The sequence below is a fragment of the Setaria viridis genome, chromosome 9, assembly GCF_005286985.2.
Source record: "Setaria viridis chromosome 9, Setaria_viridis_v4.0, whole genome shotgun sequence".
NCBI classification, from domain to species: domain Eukaryota; kingdom Viridiplantae; phylum Streptophyta; class Magnoliopsida; order Poales; family Poaceae; genus Setaria; species Setaria viridis.
Window position 1 is genome coordinate 54676985 of NC_048271.2, and position 27318 is coordinate 54704302.

General features: G+C 50.2%; 2 protein-coding genes across 2 annotated transcripts; both read right to left on the reverse strand.

Moving 5' to 3' along the window:
- Window positions 1-3834: 3834 nt before the first annotated feature.
- LOC117836892 (defensin SD2) lies at window positions 3835-4605 on the reverse strand. The gene is made up of 2 exons (XM_034716413.1): window positions 4444-4605; window positions 3835-4339 (listed from the first exon to the last, which is right to left on the reverse strand). The coding sequence occupies exons 1-2, from the start codon at window positions 4505-4507 to the stop codon at window positions 4158-4160; spliced, it is 246 nt and encodes an 81-aa protein (XP_034572304.1). The 5' UTR covers window positions 4508-4605; the 3' UTR covers window positions 3835-4157.
- Window positions 4606-8317: 3712 nt separating this feature from the next.
- On the reverse strand, window positions 8318-10481 carry LOC117836309 (trans-cinnamate:CoA ligase, peroxisomal). The gene has a single exon (XM_034715714.2). It carries the CDS (start codon window positions 10380-10382, stop codon window positions 8646-8648), a length of 1737 nt encoding a protein of 578 aa, XP_034571605.1. The 5' UTR covers window positions 10383-10481; the 3' UTR covers window positions 8318-8645.
- Window positions 10482-27318: the final 16837 nt, after the last annotated feature.

Consider the following 27318-nt stretch of genomic DNA (forward strand, 5'->3'; position numbering starts at 1 on the left):
AATTCTTTTTTTTTTACCTGTAGAGATATAAAAATAAACAACAACAATACTAGTAAATATAATAAGATAGATAAAACGAGACTTGAGAGACATGACAAAATAAAAATAACATGATTCTTATTCTCCAAGTGACTTGCAAATAGTGTAAACGAAAGCGGCATAAAAGATTTTTCTACCAGGAGAAATAAACATCGAGAAACCTCCTTTTACTAAGAAAAGTAGCTGCTAAGATATTTACAGGAGGCTAAAGATATATTATTGGAAGAGCTAGTTGTTTACAGTTCAATTGCTAAGAAGTAGCCAAAACGCCTTTGAGGATATATTTGGAAGATATATACATTGAACTGCACTTAATCCAGTAGGCAAAGTTTGGCTCCAATACGAACCTATTAGCAGGACAATATCATCCACCATACCCACTTACCAAGACCACAGAAAGGCTCAATCATCGATTTCATTCACCTTAATGACTATTTGCCTCATAAAGTCTATGCTTGTAAAGAGTGTTACCAATGATGATTAATGCACTTATCGAATGCAAAGAATTGGTGGAGTTATCAGCATGGTATTTAGACTATAAAAATTTGGACAATAGTTGGATTAAAGATTATAAATAACTGGGTTATCGGATCTCTAGATTAAAAGGTGATCGACAGGCTGTTTGGATCTCCGCAGCCACCGCGGCAAACGAATGATTCACATCACCTCCTCCGCCCTCTCACCTAAAAGACAAGATAAACCACCTCCAAATACAACAACTTTGTTTTATCAAAATATAGACTAAAACATTACTATCAGACACACAAACAGTCCAAACAACAAAGTAGATAGCTAGTTCAGCTGCAGGCTCGCGGATTATACTAATTACTACTAGTAGACAAACAACGTGTGCACACATTATTCAACTTTTATTAGCTACTAGTTACTCATTGTCAGACGAGCTCCCTGCCCAGCCCTGGCCACCACCTCCACCTGCTTGTCCACCACCGCCCTGCTGGCCGCCGCCGTCTTGCTATCCCACCTCCACCTTGTCCAGCACCACCCTGCTAGCTACCACCGCCTTGTGCAGCAACCTCTACCTGATGCATCGCATCATGATTTTTGATATAGGTTTGCATGAACTAACCATTCATCCTGCAAATATCGCAGGTCCAGTTAACTAAGGCCTGCTATAACTCCTGTAGAGAAAAGTTAACGTCAAGCATATACAGAATATACATGAGACCAGTTACGCGTGTGTCGGTGTGCTTGGTGTCCTCTCGACCATTGCTAGCTAGTGCCCAAAACAATTAACTAATCCTGATGGGATGTCTCGAGCGCTCGAGTTCCGGTGGAAAAGTATGAATTTGTTGCAGGTAGGTGGCTTCGTTGTGGATTGTGGATGGAATAGGTATTCTTATATAATCGAGCCGAGGGTCGTAGGATCATGTTAGGGTTTGCACGTACCATACGTACGGCCGATGCAAAATACAAATTAGACATGATAAACCTTCTTCAAATGTAACAGTTTTATTGAAACATAGACTAAAACTTCACTTACTATTTACTGGTACCAAACAAATAGTCCAAATATCGAAGTAGATAGCTAGTTCAACTGCTGGTGCGCGTATTATACTAGTTACTACTACCAGATAAGCAATAGGTGCACACACTATTCAAGTCTTATTAGCTACTAGTTACTCCTCATCAGACGAGGATTTTTGCTCGTCACCTCCCTACCCAGCACCCCGCCTAGGCCACCACCTACACATGCTTGTCCACGCGAGCAGGCGAGCAGGTCGTCGCAACCCCGTTCAATGCTCGCCATGCATCCGTACGTGAGCCCGGACGCCGAGGACCACCGGCAGCTTGTCGCTAACCACTGACACCCAACAGCAAACCCTAATGCATGGAGATAAGTAAATATACATCCCCTCAGCCACCGTCTCGCTACATTGTTCTCTTAGTAGGTGTTGCGAGACGGCGTAACAGGTAGTTTGCCGAATCTATGCTCAGAGATGCCGCCGTAGGTTAATTAATTGCAGACCTACTTGGACTCAACAGACTTTGCTGGTTTGCTTGGAGGTTCTGATGTGAATTCTTGTTGTTGGTGTATCTACCTCAGACCTTTGCATGAAAATCCACCGCTCGCAGCGCAATGGGACTTGGGACAGAAATCACCAAAAAGGAACCTAGTCCTCATCGACCAAGTTATATGCAAACTATTGTTTCGTAAAATAAAAGTTGTATGCATGCATTTCTTTTACCAACAACTAAACGTCAGAGAAGGTAGATGCTAAAATATTTATAAATATACATCCATAAGCAAATTACAGGAGGCAAAATCCACAATAAAATATAAGATATAAATGATTTGAAGACACTAATCGATACATTTCTGTTGCTTGTCCTTCCTGGTTTACGATTTAACTAATTGCTAGGAAGCAGCCAAAATGCTTTTGAGGATAGCTTGGAAGATCTTCTGAAGGATGATAGCATACTCTCTGCGTGTTCTCCACTATGTCGAATATATGCATTGAATTGTCATGTGGCCTAATCCAGTAAACGCAGTTTGGCTCCAATGCAAATCTCTCGCAGCAGGACAACATCCTCCACCATAACCAGACAACAACAAGGCTCGATCACCGATTTCATCTATCTCGATGAACCGTTGCTTTACCAAGTCTATCTTTGTAAAGGGTGATACCAGTAATGCTTGATGCGCCCTTGAATGCAAAGAACTGATAGGGTTCCTCATCTAACTCGAAAAAGCAAGCATCAGCATTGTAACCCCTAGGCATGCCACGCATCGTCACGATACGGGTTACTGGGCTCGGGTTGAACTCAATGATACCATGCTTAACGCCTGAAATGGGAAAATAGAACTTGCCCTTGCATGATGTAAGGTTTCTTATAACTATCTTCTCCCAAACCAGCCCTTTTGTGTCGTATTGCTGGCTCCCCACGTCATAGTCGTACTTGTTCCACTCATTCGGCCCACCGATACGGCAGTACCAAAAGCATCGTTCGTTTGGATGAAGAATAACCACTATGCACCCAATGTTGGTAGGCTTGTCGGACAAAGCACACTGGAATACTCTGGGCAAGTGGTGAGCAAAGGGTGGCAGCTCGATTTTGTCCGAAGTCATAGGATCGTAGAGGAAGGTGCGGAAATCGTTTCGATCCGAGGAGGGTATCCACCCTTTAATTTCCATGTGAGCGAAAACCTCATGTTGCTCCCCCAACGGCTTGATATCGCACGTGACGCGCTCGCCTGTCGGGTCGAGTAGAGTCGTGCGCCCCTCTTCGGTTATCCCATTGGGATCAAGGACCAGGCATGGCGCCATAGGCACCGGCGACGGCGACATGTGGGCTTGTAGCTGTGCTTCCTCGGCTACACAAGACGGACGACGAAAGGGCTTGTGCGGTTTCAGAAGCCTCTGGGGAAATCGTGCACCGCGTCTTCTGTTAACTAGATGCGGCACTGGGAGGCAAAGCAGTGCTCGCTCATCTTTTCCCTTTCCTTTTCCTCCGCGTTCGTCCGCTCTCTCCCCGTGAGAAGACGAGCACCTAGCTACCAGCACGCGATGCGAAGCAACTGGTGATAACCTGTGCGTCGTGCATCCATGCAGAGCTCCGCGTGTCGGCTCGCACCTAGAGTGCGTGGCACGCGCACACACTGGCACACTGCGCTGCGCCCTGCGCACGCATCATGCTTGCCACCAGCCAAAAGCAGCTAGCATGTGTGCCCGTGTGACCTGTGTGCCCGTGGATATCAGTGATATTTGTAGGACACATGCATCAGCTTGCAGTGATATATCCTTATTTTCTAGCTATGCATGTCTTTGATTGGGATGATCCGAACCTTTGAATCCTTTATTAGATCTTAACACACCGAGGACCGATATAAACCTTGTTGAACAAAGGTAAATAAGACACACAGACACGCTGACACCGGCAGAACAAATCAGAAGGCCGGGCTAGCTGGATTAACGAGACGATGGATTTCTTACACCAGGACTAACCAAAAGTCCAAAACACACACGCTCTTTATTCATGAACTGCGCCTGGTGACACGAGGGTTGGAAAAGGGCGGCGGCAGCTAGTGAGCTAGCCATATGCATGGCCCGGCCATCATGCATCTCGCGCCGGGCACGCACGGGCGGCAGCCAGCTAGCTCACTCACGGCAGTGCGTGGTGCAGAAGCAGCGGCGGCGTAAGCCCCGGCACTTGCCGTCCGGGAAGCCCTCGGTCCTGCAGACGTTGGCGCAGTTGGCCCTGCGCACGCAGGGTCCCCGGAACTTGTGGCTCTGCGACAGGCACGTACGCGCCTCCGCCACGCCCACCGGACCTCCGACCTCTGGTGAATGCGTAACAGAAACGAATTAGCATGCAGTGTCATCTCATCTCAGATCAGCCACTCCGAATTCAGTTCAGAAGATCTATAGCAGAGCCGGGACGTACCTGTGGCCACGAGCAGCAGCAGGACGAGGAGGACGGCCGAGAAGAGCTTGCGAGAGAGCTCCATTGCGAGCTTGCTTGATTCTTTCTTCCACCAGTGATGATCTCAGGAATGGAGATGAAGGGAGGCTACTTGTGGAGCGAGCTGGGGTGTGGCTGTCCTACCTTATATAGCGAGAGCCGGACACACGAGCTGCTAGTGATGGCCGTGGTAGACTGCTGGTAGTGTGTGCCACACAGCACAAGATGCGAGGCGTGACGCGAGTAAAGCAACCAGGTGCAAGGAAAGCAACATGAACGCCGTCCACGTGGGGCCCCGCGCGCGTCCACGAGCGTGCAGCGAGGCGCGTACGTGTAAAGACTAAGCACCCTGCCGTTTAGGTCGCAACGAGACATCGTAAAAGCTGGGAGTCGGTGCCGGCTGGAGCGTTCCAGAGCTGGGCGATGCCTGTGAGCACGGAGCAGTGTCCAGCACTGCACGTTAGCATCATGCTACTAATAGTGTTAACCGCTCTCTTCATTTCAGCTTATCAGTCACCGAACAGTGCTTTTCTCTCACAGCAAATCAGCCGTTTCAACTTTTCAACCGGCTTATAAATTCAACCGAAATAGCTCTGTGTCTTGAGCCCCCAAGGCCAGGCGATCTTGTTCGATTCGCAAGTACTAACGAGCAAGCGTTCTGATCTTTTGCAAGTCGTCGACGCGCTTGTTCATGCAAAACTCATGCGGTTTCTTTTCTCATCGCGTCACGTGTGTGCGTTCGTTAACCGTGGTGCCTCTCGCTGATATGCTGTCGGCACTTTCCTTTTTTCCTTTGCAGGGAATCTGCAGCTAGTGCATTTCTTTCAGAAAGTAAAAAAGTTTGCGACACCGATCAGAAAATGTAGTTGTTTTATTCGCGTCGGCGCAGTCTGTCAAATAAAGGAGCCCGCTGATCCGATCTTCGTCGATCCATCGGGTGGATGCTGTGGATCGTCACTCAGGTTCGGACGAGAAAAGAGAGACAAGTGAAGCGTTCAGAGATTTACGGAATAAAGCAAGGATACATGTAGCGCAACGCATTAGCTTTCTCTCTCTCTTTTTTGCTGGTAATTTCCAGCGTTTCAAACCGCACCATCAGTCTGACATTTGCGAAGCCTTTTTCTTCCCTTTGCTTCAAACGCCATGTTCACCACGTTCCGAAGTGATTCCGTTAGCAACAGGACATTGCGCGCTGTCTTCTTTCCTCGTCAGAAGCTGAGAAGCATCAAACATGTGTGCTTTGCAGGCAGAGCGTGTGCACTCTGAAGGAAAGGTGCGATTAGCCCACTGGGTGGGCGCACTTTCCATGGGCTTTATCTTGGTCCAGTATTAGCCCACTGGGTCCATTTAATTGAGCCCATCTTTAAAGCCGAGAACTAGTTGGACCCTTACTAGAAGCAGCCCACCAAATAGCCTCACAGACCTAGACGGCTGTACCGATGTGGTAGTACGGTCAGTCAAACGGAACCGTGCAGCAATGTTCATGAAACTGCATCAGCATTACCAGCAACGTACGAGCACCCAAAGTAAAGGTCAATTCTATTCAAGTCCGTTCTCCGTAACCTCCAAAACACGTTTTATGATCTGACTCGCCCTCCGGCAGCAGCAGCAGCTTTCGACGGCACCCAAAATTCAGCATTTGAATAGGCAACGAAACTGTGGCTGAAAAAAAAACGACGGTGGTCTCACTCAACAAAAACCGTCGTTTTCGTGGCGCGATCGCGAGGCCGAACGCCGCGAAACCGTGCCGAAACTGTGCGGGGGTGCGCACGCGGTGCCGGCCACCGGCGACGGGATCGCTGTCCGCGACACGCTGCCGGGCACGTCGCTGCCACGGGCAAAGGCGAGACACCCCCGCCGCGCAACGCGATCCGCAAGACGAGGCGGGGCAACTTCGCGGAAGATATTTTTCGCGCCGGGTCGGTCCCGGCAGATGGTCGCCGGCCCGTCCTCACAAAGCTTTCCTTTCCCTCCCTCATCTTGCTCCCTCGGTTGCCCGGTTTGGCCCAGCAAGTCCATTTCGCAGGGACGCCGGAGACCACAATGTCATCTTGCTTTTTTTTTTGGGATGTGCGACAGAACTGCATGGTACAGACAGCACCGCATGTCGCAACATGTCTGGAGGAAACTTTGGCGAGCCGAGAAGCATGCCGACTTGCCGATTGTTTACTTCACCCCTAACTTCTAATTTTAACACTATATAAAAAGAAGATTCCCCATCACATCAAACTTGCGATGCATGCATGGAGTACTAAATGTAGAAGAAATTAAAAACTAATTGCACAGTTTTGTTGTACTTTGCGAGACGAATCTTTTAAGCCTAATTAGTCAATGTTTGGACAATAATTCATAAATACAAACGAAACGTTACAGTGTGCTACAGTGCTATAACAGTAATTTGACACCTTCCAACTTTAGCAACTAAATAAGGCCTGTATCATTTACTGGTGCTCACGTACGGTAGCCAGACAGCTAGTGCACGAGAGGCAGCCGAGCTGCAACCCGCAAACCACGAACAGAAGCAGCCGGTGCACGGCAGAAACAGTTGGTGGTCCGCACGACGTGCCGTAGCCCTTCTTCTGAGCAAAACCGGCGTTTTTTTCTTCGCGTAGTCGCCAGGAATCGAACGAACGTACGCCACATGTAGACGAGTTTTTTTTTTTTGTAACTGCATGTAGACGTGTTGACGATTAAAAAGAATTTCATGCTCGCGGATGATGGTTCACGCCAATTTCGTGCTGGAAGAGGAGCACCACGAGCAGGTCCTGATTTGGGAGCAGAATAAAAAAAAATTATGTTTTCTTTTTCTTCTTCATTCATTCACTTGGCCAAAGACACGCCACGGCGCAGAATATTCCGAGCGCTTGGGAAGGGAGCCACCGCTGCCACCTGCTTTGTTTTTCCTGCCCTACGTCAGGCGAAACGTTAAGCACGCCGCCATTTTGCATCGGCCGGTGCTCTCGTTTTCATCGCAAGCGTCCAGAAAGAGTAGATGGATGGATGGGCATTACAAAATTCAATTCTGCAGAAATTTGAATTTGAAACACGCAAAACGTGTTGTTGAGAGACACGCCTAGTTTTTTTTTCCCTTTCCCGCGGGTGTTCTTGTGCTGCATCTTCTCTATGCGTATTGTGTTTGGACAGGAGACGTTTGGAGCGTTCCGCCCCGATGGTCAGCTCCTGAGCTAAACAGAGATACTCTCTGCACTGCAGTATGTGGATCAGCCGGATGTCCCCTCAAATGGCAAATTATGTGTTCTGTATGATCGATAGAGACTGTCACCGTTTCAGCAATTTGTTCTCTTTAGGACCGATAGGGACTGTCACTGTTTAAGCTTTACAAGGTTCCCACTGAATGAAAGGAGATACCAGGGCAGTTTGTCCATACCCAGCTAAAAACAAATTTATGCAAACTGAAGATGGTTTTGGCTTCAGTTTTCTTCAGAGAACTCTAGTTATTGTTGAACTAGTAAAGCACAATTCGGTGCATACTATGCTTGTTTGCTCTATTTCTCAAGATAGACTATCATGGGAATGGGATACGGCACTGGTACTGGTTTTATGTTACTGGCGGTTGAATGCTTTCCCTCTCGTAATGCTAAATTGCTATGTAGTTGCCAACACAATACAAGAGCATGAGAACACACACATGAATAGTGGGCACAGATTCTCCGTAAACTCATTAGAAAGAGATGGATGAATATTTCTAAATGCACGAGAAATGCTTGAACCACGGGAAACGTGTCATTCCATTTTCAATCATTGCCACTGGATTTCATATAGAGCGAGGGTACTACTTTCAATCACTACTAGTTCTCTACCACCTGATTCACAACAAGAGAGGAAAAGATGGGGATTTAGACACGTATCACAAAATTTTATTTCCTTCACATTTTCATATCATATACTTTACAATGTGCACATAAGTTTGAAAGCGCAAAGAGAAAAGGAAGGAAAAACAAAAGAACAAATGTGTGCGCAGTGATATACCCCATCCATCCCTACCCCTTCACTGCACATAAAAAGTCTAAACACTAAACTACGCCATTCTTATTCCTGGAACTTTGACGCGAATAGTTCCAAAATCCTTCTTTTTTACCAACCATCAACTGACTTATCATCACCAGTTCAGCAACATTGGCAAAAAGAAGCGTAGCACCCCAGTCACCGCGCGCAGTGTTGGGCTATAGCCTCGAGACGGCCATGACGTGCGCCACCTGCTGCTCGTCGCGGCGCCCGCCGACCGTCGTCGTCTTCCCCTTGGGCTTCTGCGCCGTCACTGTTGGCGCCAGTTTACGTGCCACCTCCCGGAGCTTGACCTTCTCGACCTTTCCGAGTCCATTTCTGGGTAGGGCTTCCATGACCACCACCTTCTTAGGCACCATGAAGCGCGCCATGCGCTTGCTGCAGAACGCGAGCACATCGTCCTCAGAGACGCGGGCGGCCTTGTCCCTGGCCACGACGAAGGCGCACGGCGTCTCGCCCCAGCGCGGGTGCGGCATGGCGACCACCGCCGCGTCCGCCACGGCCGGGTGCCGGAACAGCACCTCCTCCACCTCCTTACTGCAAATGTTTTCTCCCCCGCTAATGATCACGTCCTTGGACCTGTCCTTGATCTCGATGTACCCGTCCTCGTGCACGACGCCGACGTCGCCCGTCAGGAACCAGCCGCCCCTGAAGGCCTCCTCGTTGGCCTTGGGGTTGTTGAGGTAGCCCTTCATGACGCTGCTGCCGCGGAGCACGATCTCCCCCAAGGTCTTCCCGTCGCGCGGCACGCTGGCCATGGTGTCGGCGTTCTTGACGTCGGCGTCGGCGAGGGACAGGACGCTGACCCCCTGGCGCGCCTTGAGGCGCGCGCGCTCCGGGAGCGGCAGGCGGTCCCACTGGTCCCGCCACTCGCACGCGAGCGCGGGCCCCGTCGCCTCCGTGAGGCCGTAGGCGTGCGTGACGCGGAAGCCGATCCGCTCGACGCGCTCCAGCAGCGCGGCCGGCGGCGGGGCGCCGCCGGTGAGGACGTGGACCGGGGCCTCGAGCTGCCGCTTGCTGCTGGTGGCGTCGTCGCCCTCGAGAAGGATGCTGAAGACGACGGGCGCGCAGCACATGTGGGTGACGCGGTGGCGCGCGATGGCGCGGTAGATGTCCGCGGCGCGCGCGTCGCGGATGCAGACGTTGACGCCGCCGCGCGCCGCCATGCCCCACGTGAAGGTCCAGCCGTTGCAGTGGAACATGGGGAGCGTCCACAGGTAGACGGGCTCGGTGCCCACCCCCCACTGCAGCAGCAGGCTGGTGGTGCTCAGGTACGCGCCGCGGTGGCTGTAAACGACCCCCTTGGGCGCCGACGTGGTGCCGGACGTGTAGTTGAGCGTGACGGCGTCCCACTCGTCGGCGAGCGGCGGGAGCTCGGCTTCCGCGTCACCGTGCGCGACCAGGCCCTCGTACTCGAGCTCGCCGAGTCGGACCCCGGTGGGCGCGTCGATGTCGTCGATGACGGCGACGAGCGGGACATGCCTGCCGGCTTCGGCGGCGAGGAGGCGGAGCGCGTCGCCGGCGAGGCGCACGCAGTCGTAGTCGACGAAGAAGAGCTTGGCCTCGGAGTGGCGCAGGATGGTGGCGACGGCGTTGGCGTCGAGGCGGGTGTTGATGGTGTTGAGCACCGCGCCGGCCATGGGCACGGCGAAGTGCATCTCGTACATGGCCGGGACGTTGGGCGCGAGCACGGAGACGACGTCGCCCCTGCGGATGCCGAGCGCGAGGAGCGCGGAGGCGAGGCTGCGGCAGCGGCGGTACGTCTCGCTCCAGGTGAAGCGGACGCGGCCGTAGATGACCGACAAGCGGTCGCCGTAGACGGCATTGGCGCGCGGCAGGAACCCGACGGGGCTCAGCGGCACGTAGTTGGCCGGGCGCTTCGGGAGCTGGTTCATGGTCGATCGATCAGCCTTAGTTGAGTTAGCAGAGATGAAGGAGCACTAGTGCTGCTGGTGCGAGGATGTTATGGGTGAGGTGAGTGAGCTGCAGGGACGGCCGAGGTGGATCTATATATAGGGCTCGCGGGCAGTGTGAGCTGCGTCGGACGGTGGACCCAGCAGGGGCGCCAGGGGTGTACAAAATTGTTTGGGAGAAAACGGAGCGGCTCGGAGGTCGGGGGCAGGGGCTCGAGGTTGCAAGGAAAGTGAAGTGAAAACGCGGGGTCTTGACCACATCCACATGTTCCGTGCCTCCTGGGCACGATTTTTCACACCCGCGCTGTAGCTGCCCAGCCCGTTAGGGTGCGTTTGGTTTGAGGGATGAAGTGGGACGGGATGGGACGATCCCACTTCGTCCCGTGTTTGGTTTGGAGACAGGTGGGATGGGGACATCCCTATGAGGGAATATACCCTTCAGATGCGGGATGCCCCCATCCCACCAAAACGAGCGAACGGGAGCATCCCACTTCGCCCCCTTCACGTGTCATCATGGGCCATCTGTCCGCACCGGTGGAGGGGGCGAGGTTTGGCGGCGGGCGAGCTGCTGGCGGAGGGGCCGGCGGCGGGCGAGCTGCTGGCGGAGGGGCCGGCGCGGGCGAGCTCCGCCCCAGCTGGCGGGCGCGAGATCCGCCCCGGCCGGCACGCGCGAGCTCCGTCGCGGCCCCTGAGATTCGGCGGGTGGCGGCTCGAGGCTGGCGGGGCCCGATTCACGGGCGGCGCGCCCGGGGCAAGCTCCCCCCGGCGGCGCAACGGCGAGCCCAAGAACGGTGCCACGAGCGGAACCGGGGTGAAGGAAGAAGATGGCTGTTAGTATAACAGGTGGGCCCCACAAACGGTGTCTAACAGAAGGAGAAAACGGTGCTCGTCTCGTCTACAACAGTCTCTCCAACCAAACAAAAAATTAGGACGGACCCATCCCATTCAACCAAACATGAAATGGGATCATCCCATCTCGAAAAACTGGAATAGGACCGTCCCATGCTACATTGTCTCCTATCCAAACGCACCCTTAGTTAGCTGGGTGGACCGGTCCCTGTTGGCTGTTGCTGCTGCCTGCTATTGCTATTTGCTAGTGCAGTGGTGGTGCTGATTGGGTAAGGTTCCCACGGCCAGAGCATCACGCAGCAGCAGCAGCAGAGTAGATGGCAGATGTACGTGCGACGGCACGGTGAGAGGAGCTTTTGTGGCGAGCGTGCACCCACGCGATTGATTTCGTGCGCGATAACAAGATCGATCGCTAGTGATGGTGCACTGGGTTCCTAAAGCTTCGATAGACTGCTTTTCCATGGATCGCATGGTCCTAGGCCTATGCGACTTTGGGAATTTCCCTTGTCCTGTCATTGTCTACGTGCATAGATCCACGGGGGAAACTGTCAAAAATTCATTCAGAAAATAGATAGGCCTGAAGTCAACGGGTTGGCCTATCCGGAATGGTATCCTGTCAATTGCTATTGTTTGCCTCTCCACTATGCATACAGGGCTTGTTTGGTTCTCAAGTCTCAACTAAAAAAAAACAGTCTTTATGCTAACAAAATATTAAGAAATGTGTTATGCAACATTTTAAGTCATACGTAGAAAAAAATCACCAATAGATATTTTACGTGCTAGTGATGTAACAATTAAATAAGCTACAAATATATGGTTAGCTCTGAGAAGTTGGGTAGTATACATTATATACAACTTCACTTGTAGTTTATTTATAAAATCTATCTACTTTTAATTTCAAATTATTGTACCATAAACATGTAGATGAACTCACATTTTTCGTTACTTGTTTTTCTCTAACAGTGGCCATAATTTCAATTTAACCTTAAAAATAATATTTTTTATAATAATACACATAAATCATGAGGAAAAATAATAAAAGATCTTGATATGACCTGTTGTTCAAACAACTTGTATTTAGAATCTGATGGAGTATAAATTTTTTTTATATTAGTTATGTACACCCAATCTTGAAAATCTCATTGCTTCCTCCTACTAATATTCCACCCAATTACATTATAAAGAACAGTTGCAATTCACCCATCCGTCCATCTTGTCAAATTAGGGTCAGCGTCGAAATTACTAACCCGCAGAATAGCCAAAATACAAAATATCAAGCTACCAATGAATTTGCAATTCAAGCAAACTATCCGAGGCCAAAAGGATACCCGCCGGAGCGTAGAGATGGCTGGAGTAGAGAGTTGCGATAGCCGGAGTAGAGAGTTGGGATTAGTGCGTGTGTAAGTGTGGAGTGGAGGAGTAGACCTCACGTCTCATTTATGCCAGGCAGCAAGACAGTGGGCACGATGCGGTATACGCAAGCAGGACGTGCTGTTGACGATACTCTACTCGATCGACGGTTTTGTCCTACTGTACTTGTAGAGAATACTAAACCCGTGGGCTCGTGGCTAGTAGTGCAAGCCGGCAAGAATGGACCATGCATGCAGCACAAGCACGGTTGTGGTGGAATCCATGCAACATATAATGGTAGGATTTTCATGTAATTAACTTTCTGTTGTTGGGCTTGGCTTGGCTACAAACTTTCGAGTGCAAAGTAATGCTATATTAAATATGAGACTGTAATATTATTAATCATTGCATGCCACACTCAAATATATAGTTTCCAACATTTTAAATAATATGTTGCTACAAATTATCTCAGCTATTAAAAAAATAGTCTTTATGCTAACAAAATATTAAAAAATGTGTTACACAAAATTTTAAGTCATACGGTAGAAAAAATAACCACGATAGATATTTTACATGCTAGTGATATAGCGATTAAAATAAGTTACAAAGACATGATTAGCTTTGAGAAGATGGGTAATATACATTATATGCAGTTTGACTTGCAGATTATATCTAAAATCTTTCTACTTATAATTTCAAATTATTGTACCATAAACTTGTACATGAACTCAGACTTGTTTTTTCTTAACAATGGCATAATTTCAATTTAATCTTAAAATAATATTTGTGTAATAATACACAAAAATTGTGAGGAAAATAATAAAAGTTCTTGATATGATCTATTGTTCAAACATATTTATAATGAGTTGTATTTAGAATCTGACGGAGTATAAATTTTTTATATTAGTTATGTACATTCAATCTTGAAAATCTAGGTCCACCACTGCTTGAGCACGAGTGTACATCCCAGACATCATGCACCGACTGCAGCTAAAAAACTTTTTTCCATCATCCATCTCGCGCTCCTTGATGTCAAAGCAGTGACTCGGTTAGAATGGAAACTTTGTAAGAAGAAGAGGGCAAAGGGCAATGCAGCTCACCTTACGTGGCTGCTTGCATCTACATCTCGCCGGAGAGAGATAAACGAAATTGTTGTTGAATGTGGAGGAGCTCAAATGGCGACTAGAGAGAAGACAAGCATTCTCTTTTTATATAGCTAGCGTGAGAACGGTGAGAGGCGAAGCAAGGAATTTGATGGCTCGATACCACGCATGACGTGTACGATCTAGATGCCACGCATGGCTCTTCCTCCCCACACACAGTAAAGATTCTCAGGTATTGAAGGAGAGAGCAATGAGAGATTTTCTGTTGCGGTTGATGTTGGTGTCTGGATTGCGGCCTGTATCTGCGACGATTGATGTGATATTTTGATTTATGGCATGTTTTTTAGTGGTATAGTTTATGGGAACATGGACTGTTGCATCTGAATTCTAGAACAAGAACTGAAGCTGCTGCTAAATTTCTCATAGTTCATTTACGTCAATTCTAGATGGCATCTAGTTTACATTTTGCTATTAGATATTTACACTAGTGGTGCATGTGCCCTTCAGCTGATTACAATCCATGATTCCATCATTCTATAGTCGGGCGGGGCTCTTCTTCCCCACACAGTAGAGATTCTCAGGAGAGAGCAATGAAAAGGAACTATTATGACATGGGTATGAACACATAAATAACCAATATCAAGAACGAGGAAAAAAAACTAAGAAAAATAACTTTTCACAAGACTTGGATTCAGTATATAGATATTATACGAAAACATAGTCAACATCAATCAGATCTAAATTACATGTACCTAGCCGTGATTTTCCGTAAGTAATCAATATTGTTTCTGATTTCAGCCTTCAAGTCCACTTCTGGCTTTCCTTATCTCTGTGTCGATCAACACAGACAACACTGCCATCATAGGAACCGGTTGAAGTTGGACTGAACTATGACATTGAGCATTAGCCAGAATGAATGAAACTAGTGGAAGATGGAGTACCTTTTTGTGGCCTAATCTGCTTTTTATATTACCACAACTTTGAGGGAGCATAAATGACCCAGGGCAAATCTCGGGCCAACAGGTTTATCCGGAATGGCATTTTCTTTGGTACTACTCATTTGGCTCTCCACAGTGTACTTGGCAATGATTTTACACGTTAAGGAATGTAGAGATGAGCTAAGTTTGGACTTCTGAGGTCCCTCTAAGTGTGCGTTATCTTGTGTCAACCAAATCTCTTTTTAAAGAATTGTCAAGAAAGTAACCAACATATCTCTGTTAAAGAGAACTGTCAAAAACCGGATTTTAACAAGTGTCCGTCAGAAAAAAAATTTCACCGCTGCTTTTATAGAACATCATAAAATGAAACCGTTTTTTTTTCTTTGACAATACGTAGAGAATTCATGGAAGATTATTACGTACGTGGTACGCCCATCAAATTAGCCAAAAGAGAACCTCCTCAAAAGGCAAATTCACTCAGTGGGCAGTCAAACTCACACGAATTATCCTTTCGGTTGTTCCGTTGGCATATTCGAATCTCTAGTTGCAAAGTGTTGGGTCCGGCATGTCGGTCAAGCAGATGATTCGTGTGAACCCTTGCCTGACCATCAAAGCATTGACTATTAGACCGACCGACCGGGGCTGCTAGTCTTGGCCTTGCAAGCTTTTGCGGTCAAGTCCTAGCTCTCGATCGAGTCCAGACACTCGACACAGATGCTGCAGACCAAGCACACCACACGTGTTGGAGTGGCCAGTGAAGTGTATTTGGCACATGGAGCCGTATGTTACTGACCTAGCGTTTACTATATGACGACAGTAGCGATCCTGTCGAGGTCAAGCAAAAATACACTATCTCGTTTGCATGGAAGTTAATTACGGTGTACGGAATGGTGAAACGCCAAAGCTCATGTGATACGTGGCCTGTGACGCCTGGCGTCGTAGCATGGCAGGCTCATCATTTTACTTAACCTGATGAGGTCATAAAGAAGAGGAGCATCCTGTAATCCTAGTAGTAAAAAATGCACGTTAGGTTGCGTTCGTTGCTGGTCAGTTCCGCGATCCGAAGTGTGTAACTGTGCCCCCGATATTTTTCTTCTTCTGATGCTCCATGCTCCATGGATCAAGCAAGGATTCGTCGCGGTAGATTGCATTGGTTGCACGCACGTTTCGCGCGAAAGAGATGGTACCTGCGTCTCCCACCACTGCTACCATACCAGTCTCTCTCGGCGACGAGAGAGAGGCCACACCCTTGACCACTGATGATGATGGGGTGCCCAGGGCGACAGGTGGTAGTGGAGCTAGCAAGGGAGCACATGGAGGACGACGACGACCGATCAGGCGGCGTTGCGGCCGAAAGCTTTCAGGGCATGTCTCTATTTTGGTCGTGCAGCCAGTTTTTGTCCGGTAGATCGTTCTTCTGTTGTTCATGCTGCATACTGTGTATATGGATTCAGCCATTCAGGGTAAGGGGGTGTTTGTACGCCACGTTAAACTTTAGTACACGTCACATCGGATGTTTGATACTAATTAGGATTATTAAACATAATCTAATTATAAAATTAATTGCACAGATGGAGTCTAATTCGCGAGACGAATCTATTAAGCCTAATTAGTCCATGATTTGACAATGTGGTGCTACAGTAACTACTATCTGATTCGAATCTATTAAGTCTAAATAGTTACTGTAGCACCACATTGTCAAATCATGAACTAATTAGGCTTAATAGATCCGTCTCACGAATTAGACTCCATCTGTGCACTTAGTTTTGTAATTAGCTCATGTTTAGTCCTACTAATTAACATCCGAACATCCGATGCTGCTAAAGTTTAGCACGTCATATCCAAACAACCCGAGACGGCTCGAATGACACCAGAATCGTTGATATTTTCCGCGCATTCCTTGGCGAAAAGACAGATGCGCATGTGCATATGCGAAAAGACAGATGATGTGATCTAGATGAACCCAAACATGTGCCCCAGCCAGGAGCCCATATATCTCGTTCCAAGCAAGAAGAGGAAAACAGAATCGGGCTGGTGATGATATGACCGCGACAGTTCAGTTCCGCGCGCGCCGGTGCCTCGGCCTCGATTTCTTCATTCATTTCAGCGCAATAAAACCCTGTTTAGTTGTCCGATTTTGAACAATCAAAATCACTGTGGCTTTTGTAGCATACCGTAGCATTTCGTTTGTATTTGTGAATTATTGTCCAAACATTGGCTAATTAGGCTCAAAAGATTCGTCTCGCAAAGTACAACAAAACTGTGCAATTAGTTTTTGATTTCGTCTACATTTAATACTCCATGCATGTACCGCAAGTTTGATATGATGGGGAATCTTCTTTTTGCATAGTGCTAAAGTTGAAATTTTGGGGAACTAAAGCCAAAAAGGTGTGGTTCCAATTCGTTGATCTAGAAGTTTGGGCGCACCATGTGCTTATATGTGATGTGCATGTGTGCAAGTACTGCTTTAGTGCTGCCAGCTCCAGTGATTGCTCGCCGGCGTGATTGCACACAGAGAGCCCCACAACAGTGTGCTTGCTGTGTTCCAATTCCACTATTCCAGTGATGGAGGTTGCTATGGTGGTGTACTGTAACCATGCATGTCACGCCACGCGGGCGCGAAAGGTGTAGTTGGGTGGTCCGTTCATCTTCTGTTGCTGCAGGCAGGCAGGGTGCTGATCCGTGCCCCATCTAATCAGCGCCAAGTTCGTGCAATTCTCCATCTACCCAAGCGGCGCCTCTGCCCATGCTTTTTTTTTTCACAAGGCACTCGTCTCTAGAATGTTAAGCAAGCTGCTGTGGGGCTAGCACAATCGTACGAGCCACGCTGTACGATCGGATCCGAGATCCGACAAGTGCAGGATTTGATTTGGAGTCCGTGGCGGCATGGCAGTATGGCACAGTGAGAGGACGCCGGAATCGGCCTCTGTTAAGGACGGGATGGCTCTAGCCTCTGTCGCGCCTCACCAACGGCTTCGCGGAGGAGAAGAAGATTGTGATACTAAGACATATATATTGATAAATTTAATTATGATACTAAATCGATGTTTTAAATGTTGTTGTATTTTTTCTACAAATTTAATAAATATTAAAAGAGTTAATAATCTTATAATAGAACTAAATGTCTAATGTTTAAAGATGGGGAACGGAGCTGTGTGAGAATCTAGGACATACCAGCATGGTTGATGCGGCACCACAAGATGCCAAGGTGGTTGCACTGACTGTCTGAGTGCCTGTCCATGTGCTTATTCTAAGTACAACGATACGGTATCCCCACCGGTGTCTCGCTGCATGGCCTGCACCTCACGTCCTGACCGGATCAGCGAGCAGCGCAAACAGTGCAATTCAGTGATACGATCCGATCCGATCGACAGTCACCTGGTAGATCCCTGCTAGTTACCTGTGGGTGCTGGTCCGATCTAGCGCGACATGCAGGGCCAAACCATACTAGTTTTGTCTTGACCAGATCGAGCTAGATAATTGACTACGCTCTTTAGGTCAAGCAACGGAGGTTGCACGAAGTATCCTGAGAAGTTTCTTTTTCCTTATCTAATAAAGGTTTCTTCAAGCGCTAAAAGAGGCCAAGCAGCAGGTGAGTGAGTCAGCTCTGGAATTTGCAAAGCAACTCTTCTCTCGTCTGCAAATGGGCTCCCACTGACGACGGGACGACTCAACATACATTAGATTTTGACCATCCGAGACTGCCTGCAAGTTGATAAAGAGGTAGACTAGCTACAGTTGGCCTGATTTTCACTGTCATGACGCCAATCCAAACTAAAACCAGTCTGATTTCACTGTCGATCTGCAAGTTGACAAACACATACATATAGTCTCGTTAAAAATCATCCTGATTCCCCGGTGGTGAACGTGCAAGTTGACATGGATAACCAAACGCAAAACCAGCCTGATTTCGGTGTTCGTTTGCGTCATCCATCCCGAACCCAACTTAAATTGCATCTTAAATTGCATGGAGCTTTCCGTCTCCCAAAAACAAAAGACTAAGAAGACACAGCCTGTGCCGAGTCCACGCTGCCCTGATAACGAACCTAAGTAGTTATGATCGAAATTCAGTTATATACAGATAAAGACCGACTTTGGTCTCCGTTTCGCTTTGGCCCAAGCTGGTACGGATCATCACTTAGTTGGGTTTCACCTCTTTATATACCTCATGTAAACCGTCGTTTGGGATAAGTTGAAACAGTTGTAAATGCTCGGCGTTTGTAACCTCACCTAATATAGTGAAGATTTGCTAGCTGTCACTCGTGGTTTTTTCTCTTCCTCCTTAAAAGGGTTTTTCACGTTAAAATCTCGTGTTTCCTGTGTTAAATCGGCTGTGTTCCTCGTTTACATTGCCCTATCGATCGTAACAGTACACAGTCGCGCGCGCCGGTCACCGGTCACTCGTCCAGGTCCGGGCGATTTACACGGCGGCTGCCAGCGCCGGTCTCGAGTCGAAGTCTCGCTCGGTTCCGGTCGGTCAGCCAACCAAATGCACAGGGATGATCGTTTCGGATGGATCGCTTCCCGACCGAGCCACCGAGGACTCGAGGAGACCCAACTGCAACTGCTACCAGCTAGTGCTCTCTGCAATTGCGCTGCTGTCTGAAAAATCAGCTTCGGCGAGCATCGACCCGACCGCATGCTTTTTCGTAAAGGATGCATGATTAAGACCAGCGCAGTGCTCCGTCTGAAAAGATTTGTGACTTTCCGTGTGTAATTTGCAGGGAAATGCGAGTCCGGTCACGTATGGATTGCCTCAGCGATTTGTTTTCAGCTCTGGGTGTTTCATCTGCAGATTGCCTGCAATTTCTCGAGCATTTCAACCTTTTGCTTGAGAACTACTACATTATACAATTATTCTAGTGGGTGCGATGGGAGTTAATTTGACTTTTGGCTAGTAGTTGGGGTCTTGTTTGTTTGAACAGTCGTTGGACAACTTTCTTACGCGTCGCTTGGAAGTTGGAACACATACAGGAAGTTTACTGGGATTTCCCCGCGAACTTCATGTAAAGTGAAATTCACGGTTATGAGTAGTGTCTAAACTATAAAGCCATTGGCCATTGGCCCAATGCCTTTTGTTTTGCTTTGGAACACAGGATGTTTTCCAATGCCCAATTATTGGAAAAGGGGGGTTTGCCGTCCATGGCAGAGGATGGTCCAGCCCTATTATTCCCTGTGTCCCTGACGGCCTGAAATAAGTTGGCTTAGGATTCTTCTTGTGGAAGTTTTTAACTTTGGCCATCATCAATCTATATATCTAAGAAAGCAGTCAAAGCATATAATAAACTGATAACAGAAGCCACTCGTGGACGGGCCGCTTCTCCTCTTCGGCGACTTCAACCTGACACGCTCCCCCGAGGACAAGAACAACCACAACTTCGACGCGGGCGCCGCCGCCCAGTTGAACGACGCCATCAACGCCATGCTCCTCCAGGAACTATCGCTCCTCGACCGGCAGTATACCTGGTCGAACATGCGCCCCGTCCCGACGCTGGTACACCTCGACCGCGCCTTCATCAACCCGGCTTGGGGGGCATCCTCTTCAACTCCGTGCTGCAGTCGCTGCCGCGCCCCACCTCGGATCATGTCCCACTTATGGTCACCGCCACGTCATCTGCTCCCATGTTAGAGTATATTTGGTAGTTGTAGATATACGTATCGTAGACTGCCATATGTATCCGGGGGAGCCTTACCCCCCAAGTCTTGTACTCTATATATACCAGCCGAGGCCTCAATGCAATACAATCAATCCATTATACTCAATTCTATTCTCCTACATGGTATCACGAGTTTAGGGCTTCAGATACTAAGCCAAACCTTCCGCTTCTGCTTGCCCTCCACGCCTCCCGCATGCTGCCGGCCGTCCTTCATGGCGCGCATCCAATGCGCCCCTCGACGGCCTCCTAGCGCACCCCCGGGAGGTTGCCCATGACCTCCGTTGGGGGCAGCGCCCTCCATCTCCGCGGCGGATCCAGTTAATCTGCCATCCTCCGTTGTCAAGCAAGATCAAATCGTGAAGAAACTCACCCAAGTGCCGTCCTCCCTCCTCGTCTCCGCCGCCCTCGGCCACGCGTCTCTACTCCTCACGCCGCCGCCCTCGGCCACGCGCCTCTGCTCCTCGCGCCGCCGCTCCTCGAGCTGCCGCTCTCGGCTGCGCATCCCATGTGCCGCCGGTTCCCCCACACCGCGCTCACAAACACCTTGCACCGCCATCCCTTGGCGCGCGATTTTCTTGCGCCACTCCGTCCTTTCTGCCTACATGCACCTAAAGATTCTACACGAGATGCTCTTGCTGTGTCTTCTTTTTCTTTTGCCCGATTAGAGATTAGTTTGTGTCGCCCACCGCCCGTCGACCTCTCACCTCTACTTCGACATTAGCGTCGACTTCACCAGCTCCTGTCCCATCTCCAACCGTGCGGCTTGGTGAGATGGACGGTGCCCTAGGGGACGCCCGTGTGCACCATCCTCCTTGCTACTTCATCCGCATGTCGACCTCCGCCGGCTCGTTGTCGCCTCCACCAATCGGGATGCCTCCGCCGACTTTGCCCATCGTCGTATTGCCTCGCACATACTCGGTCTGATCAGCCGATGTGTGTGATTCACCCGGCTCCTATGACATTCGTCGTCGTATTGCGCGTCTCTTCCCCGAGTATGGAGGGCTACCGTTGCATCGCCTCTTCGGGCAGCAGCGGTGCCATCGGTGGTCTCCTTCGCTGTTGCATCCTCACCGCCGCCGACCACATAAACGACCTCATCGTCACTACGAGTCGCTGCGCCTTGCGTGCATGGTCTTCATCGGGCTGTTCGAGTTCTTCGCCGTCTCCTTTGAGCTCCACCGTCGCGTCATCCGGATCATCAGGCCTTGCGTCAGATCATCCGGGTCTACTTCCTTGCTTCGTCCCGCACCTCGTTGCCAGCGTCGCCATCTCATCTCCACCTCGTTCATCTACTCCAGCAACCGCGGGCTGCATCGGCATCTTCTACCTCGCCGTTCTTCTGCGCCTATGACTGTCTTGGAGGCCTTCTCTGCTGGTTCCTTAGACGCTGACACATGGTTGGTGCCCTCTACCTCACACGTCCAGTATTGGCAACACTGGTGCGTGCCAAACTTCCCGACCGTGCGGGTGAGTGCCCCGACCACACCGGCGAGCGCCCAACCGCGTGGGCGAAGGCCCCGACCGCACCGGCGAGTGCCCGACCGTGCGGGCGAGCGCCCCGACCGCACCTCCTGCTCCTCGTCGCCACCTCCTGCTCCTCCGCGCCCTATCAGTCGGTCTGTGGCTGGGGCCATCCAGTGGTGCTCTGGCTGACGCCAACTCCGTCATCTACGTCGGCCTGGCTGCATTGACTTCGGCATCGCCTCCCTCCCCCTCTACAATTGCCTCGACGCGTCACCGTCTTCATCTTTGGTGTCTTCCTATATGCGCCACCATCCTCTCGGCACCACCTCATGCGCCCATGACTTCATGTACGGCTCCCTCATCTTGGCAACTTCAACTGCTACGTCGACCACGGCTACTCTACGCACGACATCCATGACCACGGCTACTCGTCCTCCTGCTCGGCTACCTCGACATCGGCTCAAAGGGTTATCATCTGCATGAGTTACTCACCGGTATTCTCTCCAGTCGCAGCATCCGCACCGCACCGACGTTATCACTGCGAGGGGATGTCAGTTCGTTAGCTTTTTGCCTTCAGCTTCTTCTCCAGTCTCACCGTCCGCAGTGCTCCCACTGTGACTGCAAGAGGATGTAAGAGTATATTTGATAGTTGTAGATATACGTATTGTAGACTACCATATGTATCCAGGGAGCCTTGCCCCCCAAGTCTTGTACTCTATATATACCGGCCGAGATCTCAATGCAATACAATCAATCCATTATACCCAATTCTATTCTCCTACATCCCATCTCTGATGTCTTCCGCTACGAGAAAAGTTGGACACTCGACCCCAAGTTCAAGCGGCTCGTGGCGGGCGTCTAGGCCCACCCTCAAAATCAGCGAGGGAGCATCTCCGATCGTGTCTGCCACACGTGCAAGAAGTAGGCATGCAGCCGACAGCTGTTATGGTGGCTTGCCGCGCGGTCCTCGAGCTCCTGGATCTTCTGGAAGAGCGCCGCCCCCTCGTCACCGCCGAAGCCCTTCTGCGCTCCCTGGTCAAGGTGCGCCTTGCATGCGCTGTCTGCGAGCACGGCCTCTACTGGCGCCAACGCTATAGAATCAAGGTGTAACGCCCGTAAAAATCTACCAATTAAATCACTCGTTAAAAATGTATTCCAAAATTTTTCCGACCGCTGAGCTCCGTCAAGTCTTTTCCCTTCCGTCGGACCCGTCGTTCTGGCCCCGACTCGTCAACCCTCTTTTTCCGCTCCCCGTAATTTTCGCCGCGTGCCCGTCCAATCCATCACGCGAGCCGTCTAAATCCCGCAACTTTCGCTGAGCTGCCCCTCTCCTTTTTCCCTTTCTCTTTTTCTCCCTCTTCTTCTTCTTCCTTCCTCCTCCTTTCTCTCTCTCCTTCCTTTTCTCCTGCCGCCCTCCTTTTTCTGGCGTCTAGCGCCTGGCTCCGGCGCCCGCCCGTGCGCCCCAGGCCGCGCCGGCCGTGCCCGGCCCCACCGGCGCAAGGACCCGCTCCCGGCCGCCCGCTTCCGGCCGCCCGCTCCCAGCTGTTGGGATACGAGGTAGGCTACACTAGCGCAAATCAAAATTTCTACCGCGTATAACCAGGAAGAACTACCGTATAAGGATCACGGGATTACCACACGACGCACTACTGGTGCGGAAGATGTAGATATGCGTCGATGCAGTGAAGACGATCACGTAGTCGTACGTAGTCGATCAACGTAGTCGTACGTAGTCGATCACGTCCAGCAGCTCCTCAGCAAGATCGCCTCCGCTACCGCGGCATCGGCTCGTCGTGGCTCGTCGGCGGCTCGTCAGCGGCTCGTCGGCGGCTCGTCCAAGTGCTGCAGGCGCAACACCTCCAAGGTATCCACACGTGCAGGAAGGAAGCGTCGCAAGCCGGACTGCTAGATCCGCGAGTTGCAACAGGCGAGGGCGTGGGAGGCGCGGCAGGTGTGTTTCGCCCAAAAGGTGTAAACCCTAGGGCGCCCCCACCCCTCTATTTATAGAGGTTCCTGACGGGCCTCTGGATCCGAGGCCCATTAGTACCTCTAAACCTAATCCAACTCGGATCAGATCCGAATTGGGCTTCCAGCCCCTTAAGTGTGTGACCCTATGGGTTCGGATACGTATAGACATGGCCCGAGTACTCCTACTCAGCCCAATAGTCGGTAGCGGCCTCTAGCAAGACGTGCCAACTCCTATACGCACACGAAGATCATATCAGACGAACCATCATAACATAATATACATGCTATTCCCTTTGCCTCACGATATTTGGTCTAGCTTCAAGCCGACCGCTCTTTCTCGATCCTGTGATTCGGAATCCCTTTGTAGGTTAACTCTTAACCGTACGTAGCATGGCCATGCATTTTCGGATCCGATCACTCGAGGGGCCCAGAGATATCACTCTCAATCAGAGAGGGGCAAATCCCATCTTGACTGACCATGTCTCATAGCATGCTTCTTGACAAACCCGAAAGCTACCTTTATAACTACCCTGTTACGGCGTAGCGTTTGATAGCCCCTAAGTAGGTCGATCCACATCTAGAATACATGCGACAGTCTCAGGTCTAAGGACAAAGCGTATATGTTGTTTAAAGAGAGAACTACTTCTCGTGTTGGGTCAGTCCTAGCACATGTCTCCACATGTGTCCACATTATTAGTTTAACATCTCCATGTCCATGACTTGTGAAACATAGTCATCAACTAATACATGTGCTAGTCTAATATTCATGTGTGTCCTCACATGAACTCCGACTAGGGACAACTTTAGAATAACCATACAAGTAAAGAGTTTCACATACAATTCACATAATTGCAAATCAATTCAAGTAGCCTTCAATGGATATTCAATGAACACAACATACAAATCATGGATACAAATGCAATATCATCATCTCTATGATTGCCTCTAGGGCATACCTCCAACACCAGCTGCCCGCTCCAAGTCGCCCGCTCACGCCTGCCGCACGCGGGCCGCCGCCACCTGCTCGCCCCCGCGCCTCGGGACGCACCGCACCGGACGCCTGGCCGCCTCGACCTGCGCGTCGCGCGCCCGGCCGCGCCCGACCGCTTTGCTCTGCTCGCCCGCCCCGACCGTGCGCCCGAGCCGCACGAATCGCTTCGGCGCCGCTGGCCGCGCCGGCCCGTCCGCCGGTCGGTCGCCGCCCGTCCCCTCCTGGCGTGTTTCCCCACGAAGTCGCCGCCCCCTGTGCTTCCTCGTCGACCACGCCGCCACGCCATCCACGAGCAAGCCCGCCCCGGCACGCCACCGGCCAGAAAGGTCCCGGCCACCATCATTGCCGCCGGCCGCCCCCTCGCTGGCCTATAAAAGGGGCAACGCCCCGGCTCTCCGCACCCCACCACCGCTAACCACACCACCGCCCCTCCCCTATTTTCCCCCGTGCGCCCAACCGCCGCCTCCACCGTGCGCCGCCGCCCCTAACCATCGCTGGCCACCCCTCCTCCCATCTCCAACTCCCCAAGGTAAGGGGCAAAATGGGACCCCCTCCACCTTCTCCACCCTCTCCGCCCCACGGCTCGCTGCCGGCGAAGTCCGGCCGGCCGACCCCCCCCCCCCCAACCGGCCCTTTCCTTTCCTCCACCCCGGGCACGGTTCAAGGAAGAAGAAGGGGGAAAATCCCCTTCAATTTCGATCTGCCCCTCCCCTTCCTCCTATTTGCAAACCAGCCCTCCCACCTCTCTCAGAAAAGTTTCACAGATATGCCCTTCCACCTTTCAGAAATAATTACAAATAGGTCCCTGGTTCTCGCGGTTTAGTCCTAAACCCTATTTTAAAGCCCCTAATACTCCTTTAACCCGTCATTTCATGCGCCAAACTTCCTCCAATTGATCCCAAATTTGACCACGACCTCCTCTCATATGTTTCTGCCGAGGCATATCCAAAGTTCATAAAAATACCCTTCCTATCTATTTTCCGTTCACATTTCCTGTTCGGAGCTCAACGGGTAAAATCTTTTCCCTTTTTATTTATTGTTTGCTCGTTTGTGTGTGCCGTAGATCACGGAGTACCCGAGGAGGAGCGCGAGGAGGAGTTCGACCGCGAGCCCGAGCCCGAGGACCAGTACCGCGAGCAGGAGCTCCCGGAAGGCTTTGAGAACGGCAAGTCCAATCTCACCCTTTGATGCATATTTACTACCCAGTTTTTCAGACACAACCTATTGGCCTATTTTATAAAATGCATATTGTTTTATTGCAAGACATGGTTGGATAGCCACCCCTTGATTGTTATGATTATTCCTTGTTGTCCCATATTTATCTCTAAATATGAGTTGCTCTGTTTAGATGATAAATACTGCTAGAATGCTTAGGAACTCATTATCCAAATTCAATCATGATTACATATGTTTATTCGGAAAATAAATGTGTGAGTATGTTCAACGGAGGAGTTGGGTTTTTCGGGTATAAAGAGAGGTGGTGGATGAGATGGATGGGCGTTTCTTGTGTGGAATGCTGGGTTGATGGGCTCGTACCTTAGTGGTTGAGCAGAGTTGGGAGATATCCATCTTGTCATGGCTAAGGACCAAGTTGATGTGTCATCTTGCCTAATTCAACCATCGTGCAACCACTCGACCGTTGTGTGGGCAACGGCTTAGCTTAAACCCCACTAGCTAAACTGCTAGGCTTCAGGTGTGCTGGTGAGCGACGGGAGCCCATGGAAAAGGACTAAGCTCTGGGTGACTTAGGTCCCGGTTTCGGCCCTGTGGATGGGTCGTTAACCCCTTGGGTGCTTCCGTGTTGACTAGTCAGTGTTGGCTAAGGTGGGTAATGGCTTTGTTAGGATCCGCACCATCACTAAGGTGATCGTGATGCGGTACCCTACTTGTGGGAAAAGTGTACAACCTCTGCAGAGTTAAAACCTATCCGGGTAGCCGTGTCCACGGCATTGGACGAGTTACGGCTTGGTCACATAACTAGAATTTGGAGATGGTTGGTTTTTATGGTGTGTGTTGGATTTTGGAAGTGTCCGGCAGCTGTGCCGTGCGCTACGGCGGACGGGGAGTCCGGTAGCGATAAAACTTGGATCCTTTGTGTAGGATCAACCCCACTTAATGTTTCGGTTACTAAAGAAAATGTATTGTAAAAATTCTTTGAAATAAGACCCTGCATGTATCAAAAATCTAGCTTTATTGCAAATCAACCTTAACCATACCCTTGTTGAAACCCATGCATATTCTTGCTGTATCCCTCTCCGTGGTTGGGGCTGGACTTGCTGAGTACTTTTGTACTCACCCTTGTGTTGTTGCTTCAGAGGAGGATCCGGACTTCGTCGCCGAGGACTTCAAGTAGGAGGTTGCGTCTGCACACAACGCTGCCTGCGGTGTTGGCCCTTTTGCAGGATGCTTCCGCTGACGCATAGTTCCGATTGCAGCCCGGAGTCCAACTGGACTGCAACATGTATTTGTATTGTTATCGCTTTAGTCTTGCTTTGGGTGTGGCTTGCCCGCCCGCTCCTTCGGGAGTTGTACGGTTTCTGAACTATCTGTTGAATAAATGTGTTATCAGCCTCCTGGGACTGATAATTGGATCACATT